Source organism: Triticum urartu, chromosome 7 (genome assembly GCF_003073215.2).
Source record: "Triticum urartu cultivar G1812 chromosome 7, Tu2.1, whole genome shotgun sequence".
NCBI lineage: Eukaryota > Viridiplantae > Streptophyta > Magnoliopsida > Poales > Poaceae > Triticum > Triticum urartu.
In genome coordinates, this window is record NC_053028.1 from 634,788,749 (window position 1) to 634,806,908 (window position 18,160).

General features: G+C 44.2%; 1 protein-coding gene across 1 annotated transcript; it reads right to left on the minus strand.

Annotated features, from left to right (window-relative positions):
• Positions 1-821: 821 nt before the first annotated feature.
• On the minus strand, positions 822-6,045 carry LOC125520710 (SEC12-like protein 1). Its single transcript, XM_048685696.1, has 10 exons — positions 5,699-6,045; positions 5,467-5,567; positions 3,325-3,457; positions 2,890-2,981; positions 2,571-2,670; positions 2,413-2,485; positions 2,213-2,333; positions 1,741-1,860; positions 1,557-1,627; positions 822-1,475 (listed from the first exon to the last, which is right to left on the minus strand). Exons 1-10 carry the CDS (start codon positions 5,855-5,857, stop codon positions 1,333-1,335), a joined length of 1,113 nt encoding a protein of 370 aa, XP_048541653.1. The 5' UTR covers positions 5,858-6,045; the 3' UTR covers positions 822-1,332.
• Positions 6,046-18,160: the final 12,115 nt, after the last annotated feature.

An 18,160-nucleotide genomic window follows, 5' to 3' on the forward strand; every position in this document is an offset into this window, starting at 1 on the left:
TGGCTTCTCCAACGAGGACGCCCTGCGGTGGGCGCGGGACGACTACCTCCGCGACGAGATGGTCCGGTAGCGCCGGGCCCTGGAGGAGATCGCCGCCCGCAAGCGTGGGCGCGAGGACGAGCACGACGTCGTGGTCCTCAGCGACGACGATGACGACGCCCCCGGACCGTCCAACCCGCCGCGCCAACCGGGGGAGGGATGCAGCAAGGACGGCGGAGGCGTCGGCGGGGGCAACGACGACGACGGCGGCGGTGACTACACGCGGTTCTACCGCCTCCTCGGCATGTAGAACCGCGTGGGCGGGCGGCGAGGGATACGGCGGGGGTAGCCCGCGGTAGTTTTTCCCTTTTTTGTAAAGTATGTTTAAATTTGAACGAACTCGTCGATGTTTGCGTTAAATTTGAGTCGTGTTTGCGTCGTATTTGACTTTTAAAAACCCGTGGGGGGCCGCGACTGGGGGGTATCACGCCCCCAGTGCGCGGTTTAGCGCCGGTGCGCTCCCAGGGGGCGATTTTTTGCCCCTCCTGAGGGGCCAACGGCTGGAGATGCCCTTAGTGTGAAGTCTCGTTCTCTGAGCTGATGATCGTCCAATGGCTCTGAGCGAAGGAGGAAAGAATTCCACCCGACGATTCATCTCGAAGGAAAGATCTGGCTTTAATTGGGGGATTGCAGCTTCTAAAGAAAAACAGCATGTGGTTTGAGCTGCAATAGTTCAGACAAAATGTCTGCACACTTGCCCGGCTGGCCAAGCCCGGGCACAAAACCCAGGAGACAATAGAGTGGTGTTTTTCATGGATGAACTAGGTGAGCACCAAACCAGAAGTAATTAAGATAAACTAGCATTACGGGTAGGCCACCAAAGGCATAGTACATTACAGACCAAGCGATCATAAGGATCAGAATTAAACGGGGTTCAAAGTGCAACAGACAATAGAAATAAAACTGCAACAAACTGGGTATATACCAGATAGCCACTATGGCGCTGCATCATCAGCAGGGATGAAAAGACTCCAAGTCGACGGCGAGAAAACTTGTGTCGAGGAGTCGACTTCAGTTGGCGATCTTGAATGTCCCACTAACACTCGATGACATTCTCGAACTATTATCATTTACAGTGTCATTTTACAGTGTTCCCCCGATAAATACTGACGTCACCAGATAGATAGGCGCGCAACTGGATTGATACAACATTGACTACACTAATAAAGAAAGAAAGAGCTCTTGGTATGAATGAAATAAATAACACTGCAGTGCTGGATTGCTTGAAAGGGAATCATACTGGTGAACAGTTTCACCAGGAGTTTTGGTTTTCAGGAGACCGAGGAGGCTCGTTCAGAACTCTGCATGGCTTGGTAGGTCGATGACGTCCCGTCGGGGCGTTCCGCTCCAGAAGGAACCGGAGTTCTGGTAGAATACGTAGAACAGGATGGCTGATGCAAGGAAGAGCGCCAAGAGTATGAGCCAGATTTGCCATTCTGCAAAACAGAAAGAGTAACAGGTTGGTCAGTAAAGCCTATCACTTGAGTGCCAGACAGCAATTTGGCTTAGAAATATACCTTTCCAGTCAGCAGGCACATTCAGTCTTGTCAGCTCTGCTCCCCACTGTGGCGATGTGGAGATTACAACTCTGGAATATCAGTAGGCATGATGTAATTAATAGCGGAAACAAGGAGAAACTTCTGAAAATTTGTTCTTGCAATGGCTATTATTCCCAGTTCTTTATGATATATAAGTCCTTACCTTTCAGTAGGACAAAATTCAATTCCGCATATAGGGGAACCAAGATGGACCTTCTTGCTCCAGTGAGAAATCTCCATCTCCTTTACATCCACAACACAAAAATCACCATCGTGGCTTCCTCTGAAAGAAATACAGAAGCATGTCAGGTTTCAGAAGCAATGGAAGTCAAAGATGGTAACCGATACAAGGAAACAACCTATTAGCAAATAAAACAAAATGTCAGCTGATGCTGTCATTATTTATGTATTCAGCTTAATGGAAGGGGTAGTGTTCATGAACTTTTCAGGGCATGCAACACACTGAGCTTAACCTATATGATAGCCTGATAGCCCCTAACAACCAGAGTAAAGTACTCGACCAGACAGTAATAGGAGAACATAGAATACGAGATTTTCCTAGGTTTGGTAAAGGAAATCTCACAACTGCAACACTGTATGAAAGAAAAAACACAAGGAGTATTTTATCCACTTACAAAGCCAGAAACTTCCCATCCAAGCTAACTGAAAGTGTGGAGACAGGTTTTGCCAGTAGTCTTTTATACCCAATTCTAGACCAATCACTTATGTTCCAAACAACAGTCACAGCTTTGCTACCTGTCCAATGATGAAAACATATCCAGTTAAACTGGGCAGATGCATACATTTATTTTCTTGACTTGGATAGAAAGCATACCTTTTGCAACTGTGCAAAACAGGAATGGTTTCATGCCATCCCTAGAAAAGCGGCAACACTCAATCTTCTCGTCCTGCATAGAAAAGGAAAAGCATCAGAGAATAAGTTTCTGACGTAGAAACAAGGAAACAGGAAATGTACAAACGTATAATATGTACCGAAGATCGAGTCAAGTTGACCAATGGTACCCCCTCATTTATCTTCCAAATTCTTGCAGTACCATCAGTAGACGATGAAACTAAAAACTCTGAATCTAAGCTACAAGAGAGAAGGCAACAGCCTAATATCAGTACATGCTGTTTACTGAATAAAGTGTAGAAAAGATAGCCAAGGACCATAACACTTGACTTGCATGTCTGGGATTAGCATTACATTATCAGTGTTTTTAGTTGAGATAATGCCAATGTACTTGTATGTGCTTACATCAAGTCTGTAGTTCATTCTGTTAAGGAAAAATACTCTTTGACTTGGCCTAACCTGATATCCATGTCTCTGAAGGATTTATGAGCGTTGGGTTCATCTAAGAGCACCTTCATGCTTGGCCAATGAAATATTCTTAGATGCCCATCCTAGAGTAGTACAAAAAAGATACTATTGAGAAAATTAAACGCAGTAGCCACATCTCCGAAAATTTAGCTACAAGAATAGTGCTATCAAAGAAAATGCATCGGCAAAGCAAACCACAAAAAATGAACAAGCTCCAAGAAATAGCATAAAGGAATGGAATCACGGTAACTATTAACGTTGAAAGCTTGCACAGCTAACAAATGTCATAGTTAAAAAAATACTCCCTCCGATCCAAAGTTGTACTTGGTGACTAAGGTGAGCGTCAATTAATTTGGATCGGAGGGAGTAGAAGAAAAATGAAACCAAGTAACAGAAAGGAGGCAATATCATAGTAAAATTTAATACCTCACCACCGATAGCAAATTTAGCACCATCTGTGCTGTAGGCAAGACATTTCTGCAGTCCAACAGATTCGATAGCTGGAGCTTTACTTTCAATAAAGCGAACGGTGAACTCTTCAAAAATCAGTTTAAATAGCCTGCAATTTTAACATTCTTTCGTTACAAAGTACTGGACTTCATGAAAGTAAGAAGAAAAGGAAAAACAGAAGGTAATAGTAAATCAGATTTAACAAAGAGAGAATATGTGTATTGCTCTCAGCCTCTCACGATAATTTTATCACAGCAATTAAGCTTACTTTGAGTTCATCAGAAAATATAACAAAAACAACAGTGCTAAAAATATCAGGAACCGCGAAATAAACCTGTACATCACCTGCAACTCACACAGGTATTGTCCCATGCATTTATGATTCTCATTACTTCTATGAATCTATAAATAACATCAGCTATTGAGAAATTCAAAGTGCAAGAAGTATCTTCTCTCAACAAGTCGCGAAGCATATGTTTGTTATTGTAATCCTGGTAACAGGAGGAGAAAGTTCTTGTTGGACACTACACTGCCTTGCATTGCACATTTGGACGGTTTCGTAGATCTTCAGAACTTAATAAACATGTAGTGAACTAACACATCCAACAGAATCTAAATCCCTCAATTAATTTATAGTGGTTCTATTTAAGCTCTTCAGGTGTTTGGGAACATTGTACCACTGATATTGGTTTGCAGAGTATGTGCAAGGACAACTTGAATCAATACTGCCGATAGTAATCAATTCAACACTCTAATACTCCCTCCACCCAGATAAGGAAGCCGTATAAGACACTTTAGTCTCCAATGCAACACAACGACTAGATTTTTCATAATATACTAGCCATTAAAATAAGTGTTTACTAAATAAAATCATTTTGTTTACACAATCACATTAATATGGCAGGTAAATCACGGGCAAATATGTAGTAAGAGTGAGAGCATCTCCAGCCGCGCCCCCAAGACGCCCCCCAGGCCGTTTTTTTTAGCGCCGGCGCCGAAAAAACGGCCCAGTCGCGCCCCCAAGACGCCGAAATCCGCCGGATCGGCCCGTTTTCCGACCCGGCATGCCCAGGCCGAACCTGGCGCACTGGGGGGCGCTTGGGGGCGCCGGCGGAAGGGAAAATCGCCCGGGTCCCCACTGTCAGGCGAAAAGTCACACTGATTCGCCCCGTTTTCTCCTCTCCTTCCCCGACACCTTGCTGATACCGATGTCGCCAGCCACCTCTCCGCCGCCGCCGCCGCTATCTCGCCATTCCTCGATTTGGCGTGCTCCAATCTCGATTTGTTGTTGTCCGGTACCCCGCTAAGACTTGGTCGAAAGATCAAATGTGGGAGATCATGACTTGTTGTGTCATTTTGCACAACATGATCATTGAGAGTGAGCAGGAAGAGCCAGTGTTTGACACTGAACCATATTACAGGCAGGGTCCTCTTGCCCAAGTGGATCACCAGCTCCCTGCAACATGGACGGCCTTCCTCAACATGCGCCAGGAGAGCCGAGACCCACAGGTGCATCATCAGCTGCAGCAGGATCTAGTGGAGCACCTATGGAGGCTCAAGGGCAACGCCTAGCTGGACGTGCAATGAAATATGAGTGTTTTTATTATTTGTGATGATTTTATTGATGATTTTATTTGAATGAGCGCTGAAACACGTCGAGCATGGGCCGTTTTGCGCCGGAAATTGGGCCAATCCAGCGCCGAAAATAGGCTGAAAGCGCCGATACTGGGCCGATATCGGCGCCTGGGGGCGACCTAGGGGGGCGGCGGCTGGGAACGCACTAGCACCCAAGCCTAAAATAGCGCCGGCTCGCCCCCAAGCGGCGGTTTTCGGCGCGTCTTGGGGGCGCAACGGCTGGAGATGCTCTAATAAAGATAAAATAAATAAAGTGCAGCGGCCTTCCAGTTTTAGCTTCAATTCACACAAACACACGTGGCTCTAGAGCACCAAGCCAGTTTCCTTCTCTAGATTGCCATGACCACACGATAATCCAAATATCTAATTAGCCTTGCCACAAATTGTAACACAGACCTTCAGATCAGCTCGATTCAGCACTATCCAAACTAGGGAGCAGGGCACAGACAGAGCAGGCAGAGAGAAACAGAGTCGTGCACGCACCTGCACCCCTTGGCCGTGGCACACACGAGCTCGTCGCCGGTGGGGTGCACCGCGACGGCGAGCGGCGCGTCGCCTGGGTCCTCCCCGAGCACAATCCTCGCCTGCAGCGCAAAACCCAAAACCCAAAGAGGGAAAGAGGGCACACACAGGTCAACGGTCAACCACGGTCCAATCTGAAGCCGAACCAAAATCGAGGCAAAAAAAGGGCCGCCGGGCGGCGACGGCGACGCACCAGGGGCTCCTCGGAGAGCGAGCAGCTCCCGGAGTCGAAGCCGAGGACCTCCAGGGCCGGCGGGGAGGGCCGGCCGTGCACCGCGAAGACGCGGGTGGCCTTGTCCTCCCGGCGCCGGATCCACGCCGCGCAGGCCACCTTCCCGCCGCCGCCTGCCATGGGGTACTCTGCTCGCTGGTGGGCGTGCTGGGAGGTGGGAGCTATGGGGTCCGTACGAGATGGCTTCAAATTGGGAGATTTTGTGGGGGGTTTAAAAGGGGAGGGACGGGGAGTGGTGGGGATGGACGACGGAGGAGGGAGGCGCCGATCAGGAGGAAATCGTTTTGTTATGCGGGGGTTGGAGGATTATCCGTGGCCCCCCAAAGGGATATGCTCTCGGTTATCCGTTGACATTTTGTGGTCCACGCAGCCTGGGGCCATCTCATGTTTATACTTCTCCATTACAATACATTGCAATCAAGGGTTTGGTGTTGTTGGCTTCAATGATTTGGGAGAGCATTTGAGTAATGGTTGACTTTGTGCGAAAATAGTATGTGTTGACCTGGAGCTGAAAGGGAAGGCTAAGGGCATCACCAATGGTGGCCCGCAGATTTTCTCCCACATTCGTCCGCGCATGGGGGATCATTCCGCGGACACGGATGCGGGAGGTCGCCGTCCAACTCTACCCGCATATATTTGACCTTTCTCTTTTTTTTAATCCCGCACGTTCAAATAGCCGCTTACATATAGTTTAGACATTCAAATAGCCGCATACATAGAGTGCGGAGGTTCAAATAGCCTCATGAAGCAGTAGTTCAAATTTTAAAATGTTACATTCCAATATTGTTGTTCCCTTTAACCGTCCACTGATACTTAATCAGATCTTTCTACAGTTGCTCGTGAGTTGGTCGATACTGAATTTGTTCATGCATTTGAATAAACTCTTCAAATGTGGTCAGATTCTGATTTGGAAGGTTGATAGGCAGGGCCGGGCCCATAGTGGTGCTGAATCTGCGGCCCGCATAGGGCCCATAATTTTTGAGGTGGGGAGGGGGCAAAAAAATTATATAGGCCTAGTATTTCTGAGAAAATAAACCTAGGCGCTGTCACAGTGGGCCGTTGTGCGCTGGAGCTCGGGCTGAATCGAGGCAATCGAGCGCTGGTGCTTCTCGCTTGCTCGATCTTTCTCATGAAAAATAAATTGCTCAATCTGCGATCTATTGATGGAAACAAGATCGTCTCGTCGCCTTCGCCTCAATAGATCGATCGGATTCAGGCCGCTGTCGTTGTTGCCTTCCTGGCTTCCTCTCCCAAATTTCAGACTCGTCGCCTTGTCGCCTCACCGGATCGATCCGTGACCAAGTCCAATCTCCAGGTGCTTAGTGAGTCCTTGTTTTCGATTAACTTCGGTTCCTACTTCTAATTCCTAATTTTCTAATTAATTTTGGCAGGGATCGTTACTTCCTTAGAGATCGGCCATTACTTCCTTAGTAGAAAGAAGTTTTTCTAAACTGAAGCTATTGAAGTTCTATATGTGTACTACTATGACACAACAAAGACTCAATGATTTGGCCACAATAGCACTTGAGAATGAAGTGTTGGAAAAGACTGATTACGATGATATCATTTAAGATTTCATTTCAAAGAATACTAAAAGAATAATGTTCTTCAAATAAATAGCAACCGGGAGTTGAATAGGTATGATTTTTTATATGTCCAATTGTTATGTAAGACATTATATTATATACATTATAATTTTTTCTGTGAGATATATATACATTATAATTGCTCATTTTCTATAAGATCCGATCTCTAATGAAGCAATGATTTTTTTATGAGATAGGGCCTCATTTCTTAGTTTCGCACAGGCCCCTGATTTAGCTGGCCCAGCCCTGTCGACAGGATCACCCATGTTCTTAAATTTCAGAGTTGCGCAGCATCCTCACCCTCATCCTCGATGATCATGTTGTGCATGATCACACAGCATGTCATCGGCTCCCACAAGTTATTCAGATCTCAATGTTTAGCAAGTCCACAAACAACTGCAATACGGGTCCGCAGAACTCCAAATGCCCTCTCGACATCCTTTCTAGTTGCTTCTTGTCTTTGGGCAAAGTGAGACTTCTTCTGGTGAACTAGGTTAGAGATGGTGCTGACAAAGGTAACCTATCGCCAATCAAATAGTATCCCATGATGTACTCATGTCCATTGACAGTGTACCGGCAAAGAGGAGCTCTTCAATGATTTTGGAGAGTATTTGAGTATTGATTGACTCTGTGCAAAGATAAGTATTGGTTGACCTGCAGCTGAAACGGAAGGCTAAGGTGTCGTTTTAGGGATGTCTGGTAGACTGCAGGAATTCAGCCATGCTGCATGAGGCAAACGAGTTAGGTTGACCGGGGCCTGATTAAGAAAAAAAAAGGATGCAAACAAGGCGTAAGCATGTAGTTTGGTCCCCTGTGTGATGGTTGGTGGGGTTTGATCGCATGCATGGTGTATTGTTTGTTTGTTACGGTTTCTCGCATGTGCTCTGAGAGGAGGATGCAGCTTGGCATGGAAAAGGAGAGAATCTTCCCCACCTCCTGTTCCACGCGAGCCTGCATTAGTGGAAAAGTTCGATTCGGACATTCCTCCTCAGCCAGGCATGGTGGTGCTTTAAATAGTGTGTGATGGAGGAATACGATGCAACACAGGCAAGCAAATACCGTGTGAAGCAAAAGATTCCTTCCACAAGTAGTCTGCCTACCAACGTGCATACTACAACCTCCTAGGTTTCACAGGATTCTCCAGGGATCCCAGCCTATACCCCGGGCCAAGAAACCACGAATCAAGTTAGCCCTGGATGATCCACCGATGCATTTGGAGGCCCATGAGACAGGGGTAACCCCGCCCTTTCCGTGGCCTTTCCCCGGGAGAGCCTTCCATGCGTGCAGAGGTCAGGGAGGAAATCCATGCTCGCTCGGTCTCGTGAACGAGAGGTGACGGCGATAGGATCCAAGAACAACACTCTGCCCTCCTCTATTCAGCCATCTGACCAGCAACTGGAAACAATGCACTCCCTCCCTACACCTCCATGCTTTGCCTCTCCGATGGGAGCGATGATGACAGGGGTCGTCATCCTCCCCCTTCCCAAATATCGTCTCCGCCACGAACCTTCACTCACCTCTGGTGAAGACGACAACCAAGAGATCACCCTCCTCTTTCACCAAGGTTATCCTCTCCTCCTCCACTCCCACTCACCATTTTTCTTCTCCATGGTGATGCCTTCCCCGGTACATGCACTAATGAGTTCCTGTACATATCGAAGAACCTCCTCCTCCGTCTGAAGTTTGTATCACAAGTTAGCAGCTGTATTGAAGAGCATCGAAGGTTTTGCAGTGCATCTAACTATCCTGACCTCACAAGTGAGCAAAACCACCTTTACCTCCTTAAGATGCTAATCTATAAGCGCAATGTTCTAGTATATTCTGAAGAGGGCAAATTTGTTTGTGGGTGGGTTCATTCAAGGAGGTAGGATTGATGCATTTGTGTTGGATATATTATTAAGAGGGCAAATGTATTTCATGATTTGTCATTGCCTTTTGAATAGAAATAATTTTGGCACCTACTATTTTGGATCAGACTAGTCTTAGTGATAGCAACTGAAAGATGCACTTCAATGTGCTATATGCTTGTAGTTTAGTATCATTTGATGTGGTTGATCTACTGTGTCTCTGTTTGAGAAATTGTGTGTACTTTAACATCTGTTTCTAAGCCTTGTAAAAAAATTCTTGTGTGTAAACAATTCATCTTATATTTGCTTGTTTTGCAGTACATCACTCTTTGTCATATAGTTTCTTATCCTTTGCTAACTAGGGATTATATACCAGATCTTTCCTGAATTTGAACCAGGACATCTATGAGAACTATAGCCTAAATATGAAATTATGACGTCGCATGAATTTGAACTACATTACTTGTTGAATGACTAAAATACCAATAGTGTGTTCGATTTGCCTGGTTGGCGAGTGATCATTGATATCTAGTAGGTGTTGATTTGTGGGTGTACTTTATTTAGTTATCTATGTATCTCACTAGTGAAAGACCAAATCCCAGTGCCAGTTACGGTATTGTGTTTGTTCTCTTACTGTTATGATCTTGCCCTTGTGTTGAGCTAGGAACAGAATCAATTTGTATCTTCCGTATGTTAAACTGGCCAATTTTTGTATCATAAACCGATAAATATTTGAGCGTGTGTCAAATTTAGGTGCTCTAACAATAGAGGTGTTTCTTTATCCGAAGACGATGTATTCAATTGTTGGGTGCCTTTTGATTTGCTGGTCATTGAGAATATTTGACTCGGAGCAACAAAGGTATGTGACACAGTCATCCCTTTGACATGGTCACTGAGGAAGCTTAAATTCTAGAGAGAAAAAACTACCCGCTCTTAATTATGTGTTTGTTATGTTATAGCTATGCAAAATGTTCTTAATTCTGTTTATACACATTGCAATCTATGCAGAATGTTCTTTGTGATTGATTAACTCTTGTGTTGTTATTTTTTTGTGCCTAGTATTGCAGAGGTCTTATTTTAGTCTATGAAAAAATTGCTGCCCTTAATTATGTACTTAGATGTAAGAATATCATTACCTTTATATTTACTCATGAGCTTCCGAGGCTCGTAGCTATTGGTTCTTTGTAGTCATAACAAATATGGTATTATTATTGCTTTAGTATTTTCTATTGCATTATACACTTCCTAGTTATTATTATTGTAACAATTTTGTTTTATTGTGTAGTAGCGATGCATTCTAGGAGGGATACGATTATTGAGATTATCTTGCAAGAGCAAGAAGAAGACGATGAAATATTCTTCATTTTGGTCCATGCTCTATATTCTTGTCTTTACAAGGACAAGCAACAAGTACATACATCATCTCTATCCCGTGCTGCAAAAGTTAAGGAAATATTAGAAGGGCATGAGAGTTGGTATCGGGTTGAGTTTTAGGTGGACCCTGAGATTTTTACGGCTATCTCAGATTATTTTTGTACATGATTTCGCACAATGCTAGTAATCAATATCAACAAAAATACTTCAAACACATCACTGAAACAATTCATAGGAAGATAAACAAACTTTTCGTCTTAATTCCAACTCCAGCCCAAAGATTTATAAATATTCCAAGTTCGCTCCAGCCCCACCCAAAGATCATGCCCTTTATTTTCAGGTGAAACTTCACACACATCTCCACATCTATGTGATTTTCCAAAACTTCTCCACATAGGTTACTAAACCTACCAAATTTGTTGTTTCTTCTTCAACGTGCAGAACTTCATTGGTGTTATATATGGAACCCATACACTAAGCACTGTTGTTGAAGGTAAGGCTCCCGCAATAAGGAATAGGAAAGTAATCATCTCACAAATTTTGTTGGTTCACATTTATATCATGTGGGTGGGAAGGGTCTGCATCAGATGCAGGAGTTCCTGAGCCTGCTATTAGTAAGGGGTTTCATGTGCCAACTATAATTTTTTATCCCGTAGATTAAGGATATACAAACACACCTTCTTTTCTCGACCCATATCGACAAGTTAGGTATCACCTATGTGAATTTAGGAGGAGGCGCTCATCTTTGACGGGCTATGCTGACCATAACGAGTTGTTCAACCATCACCATGCTGTTATCTGGAACCATATTGAAAGAGGCATTTGTGTTCTCAAAAAATGGTTCCCTATCTTAAGAGTGGGCAATCAATATTGTATAGAGTCGTAAATCAAGATTCCGGTGTCTTGTGTTGTATTCTTTAACATCATTAAAGCTCATAGTGATGATGAGGCATGGCTGGATCACCAACCATTGTTAATTCCACCAACAACATATGTTGATGTTCTAGAGGGAGACGATGTCAACCAACATCATCACATGAGTCAAACAATGGAAAGATTCTCAGAGATTATATTGCAATGCAAATGTGGGTTGATTATAACAACTAGTTGGACATGAATTTTTATTCTTATTTTATTTTTTTTTCATCTTTTTTGGTGAAGTAGTGGTAGAGAGAAATTGAACTACTACCATTTGTTGGTTGAGCGAGGTCTTATAGATATATTGCTTGACCACCACAGGCCCATCTATAGAGGTCAAAATGATTGGATGGCTAAAGGCTGGATTAGCATTGCAAATAAGTTCACTCATAAGTTTCCACTAGCTAATTTCACAAAGCAGCAAATCCAAGACAAAGATAACGATTTGTAAGGAAACTACAGGGCAGTGCGAGATGCTAGGAAGCAAAGTGGAACAAGATGGGATGATAAACTTTGGATGATTATTGTTAAACTAGAATTATGGGATAAACTTATCAAGGCTAGCTCTCTTCTTCTTATGCAGTTTGCGCAACTCATTGATCCTAATAATAATTTGTTCTTGCATTTAATAGGAGCATCCTGAAGGAAATATGCCCTAGAGGCAATAATAAAGTTGTTATTTATATTTCCTTATATCATGGTAAATGTTTATTATTCATGCTATAATTGTATTAACCGGAAACTTGATACATGTGTGGATACATAGACAAAACACAGTGTCCATAGTATGCCTCTACTAGACTAGCTCGTTAATCAAAGATGGTTAAGTTTCCTAACCATAGACATGTATTGTCATTTGATGAACGGGATCACATCATTAACAGAATGATGTGATGTACAAGACCCATCCGTTAGCTTAGCATAATGATCGTTAAGTTTTATTGCTATTGATTTCTTCATGACTTATACATATTCATTTGACTATGAGATTATGCAACTCCCGAATACCGGAGTGTCGGTGGGAAACGACACCTATGAGATCACAAGAATCCGTACTACGGTTGCCAGGGCGCGGGGTCGTGAGAAGAGCAGGATTAACAGTCAGCACAAAGATCGTTTACCTAGGTTCGGGCCACGAGGATGCATAAAACCCTAGTCCTGCTTTGGTAGATGTATTGAGTGTCACTACAAAAAAATACGCTTCCGTGATGATACATGTTTGTCACAGTAGGTCGCTTTTTTGTCATGCATGTACATCCATGACAAATTTATGACAGAATCAAGATAGTCATACCTATGTTGTCGTAGAAGTGTTCCATGACATTACCAAAATTATCATCACGGAAGTGTCCACTTCCATGACAATAAATCGCGTGTCACAGAAGTGCTTTCGTCAAGGGTGACCGACACGTGGCATCCACCGTAACGGAACACCATTAAGCTATCGGGTCGGGTTTTGGATCCGATAACCCGTTAACAGCCCCGACCAATGGGGATTTTCCACGTGTAAAATCATCATTGGCTAGAGGAAACACGTGTCGGCTCATCGTTGGGACAGATGTCATCCACTCACTGGATAGTAGGCGCCTATGATACGTCGACATGTGGCATGGCCCAACAGTGGCCCATTCCTGTGAAAAGGCCGGCCCATTTGACTTGGTCAAAAGTTGGCGGGCCGGCCCATGGAAAGCCTATTAATGGCCTGTTCGCATATAGCCCATTTACAGCCCGCTAACCCAAGGCCCGTTACGCCCTATCCGAATTAGGCCCAGTAGCGTCATCTGGGCCATCCAATATGATTCTAGCCCGTTTTCACTTCTGGCCCATGTATAGCCCATGACGTCTTTCGGCCCATATGAGGCCCTTTGTAACTCTTGGCCCATTAGCGGCCCGTGCTGAAACTGGCCCGTAATGAATAGTGTATCACTTTACACCCATTAACGGGCCGTGGTGAAATTGGCCCGTAATGAACAGTGTATCACTTTATACCCATTAACAGCCCGTTATTCCGTTGGGCCGTCTCCAGCCCATGTTATATTTCGGCCTTCTCATAGCCCATTTATTCTTGGGCTCATTTCTAGCATTCGTTTACTTACAGCCCTGTTACTGTCATTTTCTGCTTGTGGGCCAAATTCAGCCCGTGGTTACAGTCGGCCCGTTTGTGGCCTGTTAATACGTTGGGCCGTTTTCATAGCGTCATCAAATATGGCCTATTAGCGATGACCCATTATGGTCGGCCCATGAACGGGCGATTCCAACTCTAGCCCGTTTACGGCCAGAATGCGGTCTGTTTGGCCCATGTTTGGCCAATCGATCATACGGCCCGTATAAGGCCAATTGATGATACGGCCCGTAGAAGGCACATTGATGATACGGCCCGTAGAAGGCCCACTGTTTCTACAGCCCATAGAAGGCCCACTGTTTCTACGGCCCGTAGGAGGCCCAGTGTCACTATAGTAAATATTAGCCCATGGTTATTGTGGCCTAGTTTTAAAAAATAGGTTATTGCAGCCACTAGCAAACCGCAGAAAAAGAACTGCACTGACTACAAGCAAACAAATAAACAAGACAACAAGGAAATAAATAAGCAAGCAACTTACACTAGGCTATCACGGCTATTACACATATTACATCCACTGGGCATCAAAGTTCGCCACCAGTGCAAATATAGGGAACACAGCAGCATATAAACGCCGCAGCAAAACAAGTCCAGAACTAAAACCACTTCAGAAGAGCTCAAGAAACAATATCCTGGGTACCCATAATGCTGGCAAGATACTTAGCAAGCTTATTAAGTTTCTCTTGTTTGGCGCTTAAGTCCTCCAGCGCTTGCTGTTGCACCAGAAAGTATGCATCTGAATTCTGCAGGAACTTCCTCAGTCCTTTGGCTTCCTGTCGCATAACATCTGATCGATGTCTTTCAACTTGAAGTTGAGACTCAAGAAGCCGAACTGATTCAGGCAATGAGTTCGAAGAGCTGGTGCCAGCAGTGGTAGCCAGTAATTCGAACATACGTCGGCGTTGTGGCGTTAATACGTTAGCGTAAAGCCCTGCTGCGTTTTATATTTATCGAGACATAGTAAGGCGGAAATAAGATTATAGTCACTCAAAATTAGGCTGACATAGGAAAGCCGCATAGTTTAAATATGGTACACGCCGGCCACTAAGTGCACCGGCGCTTACTATCTCACTTCTCTAGCCGCTTTCGCCCCAGGCAAAGGAGGAGCTCTCTGCCGGTAATAGTGGGCGCTGCAAGAGTTAGTTTCGGGTCTTGTACCATCTTCGTACCTCTACTGCTACTCACCGGGCCTCTAATAAACGGGCCCACACATTAGGTGATCGAGCCCCGTAGACACCGCACATGATTGGATGCTCCCGCCGTTCAGTCCCGAGATAAAGACACCCTCAGCTGTTCTACAGCCCTTTCAAGCGCCAATAGGCACCCAATTCGGGCGTGAAGTTGGCGCGTCAGCGGAGGGGCCAGTGTCACTATCCCGTTTTATCACTTTCGTCCTCCCCATGGTTCACTTGTCGCCCCGAAGTTCTTTTTAACCACAACATAGGTTATTTTCTGCTCTTACGACCACCCTAAAACAGCAAAACGGCAGAAAAAAGCAATCCAGGAAGGGGGGAAACCTAGACTCTCACACCATAACAAAATAGCACAGATACCGCGCAAATCCGTAACTACTAAGCTCTAGGCGTGTTACAGGGCCTATATAGAGAGGGCGGGCTAACTCTAACACAGATCACACTTACCCTGGGCACTCATCCAGTTCCTGCTTATACGGCCCGAGTGAGGGGGCAAGTGCAATTAGGGACACCCGCCTGAGACATATCAACAGCCGCCCGCAACAACCACGAAGTCGGAATCGAGAGATTGTACCCCACTTCTAGAGGCTCAAGAGAACATAGTGGCATCGGGGGTACCTAAGCTGGCCAGAATGCCTAAGCACTTATTCAGTTTCTCACAGTGTTGGGCTTAGCCTCCAGGCTGCCTGTGCATGCCACCCCTCCACTGACCTAGATAACACATCATGCATCTGCATCTGCCAGGATCCTCTACGAGCCTTTGGCTTCACCTTCGCATAAACATCTCGTGATTTAAGTATGTCCCTTTTCTAACTTAGGAGTTCGAGAACGTCCGCAACTACAGCGAACTGGATTTCGACGTCCGGCCAATATGAGATGAAAGACGCTGCATGCCATGCATGGCATATCCACCAGTACTCGAACACCACTCACATGCTAAGACCGGATCTTTGGATGGGCTCTATCTGACTCGCATGGTGATCTTCAATATTGTTTTTATCAGCTTTCTTGGAGACCAACATGGATGTCTCACTATCTTGAAGCCTTATCTGCATTACTTCCTTTACCATTGCATAACGGGTACTCTTCTCCATATTTTATCCGCGTTCTAAAAGAGAAACAAACAAACAACATCACAGGTTTACAATGTAGTATATGAAACTCATTTTGGTAAACCAGTTCAGTAGTAAGGTGGACAGGATAACAGCATGAAACAAACATATATCTATGTAGTATGGTCACTGTATGGTCTATATCATTCTAGTTTATGTTGCCAAATCAAGATAGATACAGTTCGAATCATATCTATTTAAGACAAAGCAGCATAGACAGAATATAAGTGTGGGAAACTACACAGCAATAACAACACTTGTAATGTGCATGGCATGAGAACATAACTGTTTATTCAATTGAAACTGAAATCAACATAGAGCAAGTTACAACAGCAAACAGCCAAACACGTTGAAGAAACAGGTTTAAAACATACCTGTTGCGCCATTGGAGTTTCAATTGCATCCTTCAAATTTGAAATTAGTTGGTATCAGTAAATACAGTGATGCAAGAGCAAAGTAGTATGAACCATAGCTACGGAACCTGACCTGAGAACAATTCTTCTTCTGCTTTAAGCGTTGACTTCGTTCGGAGTGGTGGTCCTCGTGATTTGGGCACTGCAGTTGCCTTACTAACTGCTCGTGTTTGGGTGCTCTGTGGTGGAGACGGTGCTGTGTCAAGGAACTGGGTGTCTATCTGCTTGGGGAGGGGGTTAGAAGGGGTGTATGGTTCCGTCGTCCAACACCTGGTAAGGGTACAATCGCAGGAGTGTGGGTTATGTGTGGTGGGGCTGGTTCTTGGGCAAGTAACCGTGTTCTATCTGCATCCAGCAAGTAGCACGATCTTTTCTGAAGACCGTGTTTTTACTCCCACAGATACTGCCATCACTCCCTCCAATTGAAATGGCTGATAAACAAGAAAAGTAATTGAATGTACAGACATTGTAAGATAGACAGGTGCAATGGATAGTAGGGAAGAAAACAGGGCATGAAATAATTCACATTTATGTTGTCTAAGCAAACAGAATAGCAGGACATAATTTCACATATATGATGGCTAATTAAAATAGGATAGCATGACACAATTTCACATGTATGATGGCTAACTAAACAGGATAGAATGACATACTTCAAAATATGATGACTATGTAAACAGGATGACATGATATAACTATATGGTGTCTATTAAAGTGGTTGGCATGCCATAAATCACAAACATGTCGTGATGGAAACATGATGGCATGATATAATTCACGGATAGAATGACATAATTTAATAGTGATGACTGTAAACAGGATGAGATGATATAACTATATTATGTCTTTAGAAAATGGGTTGGCATGCCATAATTCAGATACATGATGTCTATGTAAACATCATGGCATGACATAATTCAAATATATGATTTATATACTAAGGAAGTGAGCAGAGGGCAATCGCATATATGATGTGTCAACTAAGGAGATGGCATTCAATATTGTGTATATGATGTAAAAACTAAGCATTGCAATACAACATATGCATTATATGAGTAATATAACCCTGCCAAGTTTGAGCATACACCTCAGGGGGATAATAGGACTGGTCATCTGCCTCTGAATCCATCCTCTGAAGAGCTATTCATAACCGAGTAAGAAAGTCACTGTAACTATCAGGTAGCAGTTGAGTTCCTGTTGACTAGGATATTATGACGTTATGTTTTCACTCGCACACTTCTCATCGTCACCCAATTCACAATGGCACGATGGATCCTCTAAGTGGCTCGCGAGATTTATAGGCGACCAAGTTAGTAAAACATATCGCAACAGTGTGCATCAAAATCTAATAAAGTAAGAGAGAAATACAAAAAGAACGAAGCACATGAATATATAGATGCAACAATATGAAACGCTTCGCTCTTAAAACAGCAAGGCATTGACAATAAATCGACGAATCACGCATAATGCTTGCAACAAGATACAGTATAATTCAGCGATATATAGATGTCCTTGCAACGAAGATGGCATTGTCATAATTCACATATATGGTAATTAGACACTAAACAGGTGGCATTCACACAAAGCATGTCTAAACTAAGCAAATGACATAGCAATACAAGATACCATACGCACGGTATGAGCAACATAACCCAGCCAAGTTAGGGCATGCACCTCGGGGGGGGGGAGGGGAATATGACTGGTCATCTATCTCTGAATCCTCCTCTGAGGAGCTATTGGTAACCAGCAAGACATGCGCTTCGTCAGATAGCATTGTCTACACTGAAGACCTTGTTTCCACTCCAGATTTTTCCATGACCGTGTCAAATGGCTGATGCACAAGAAGAGTAATTGAATGTAC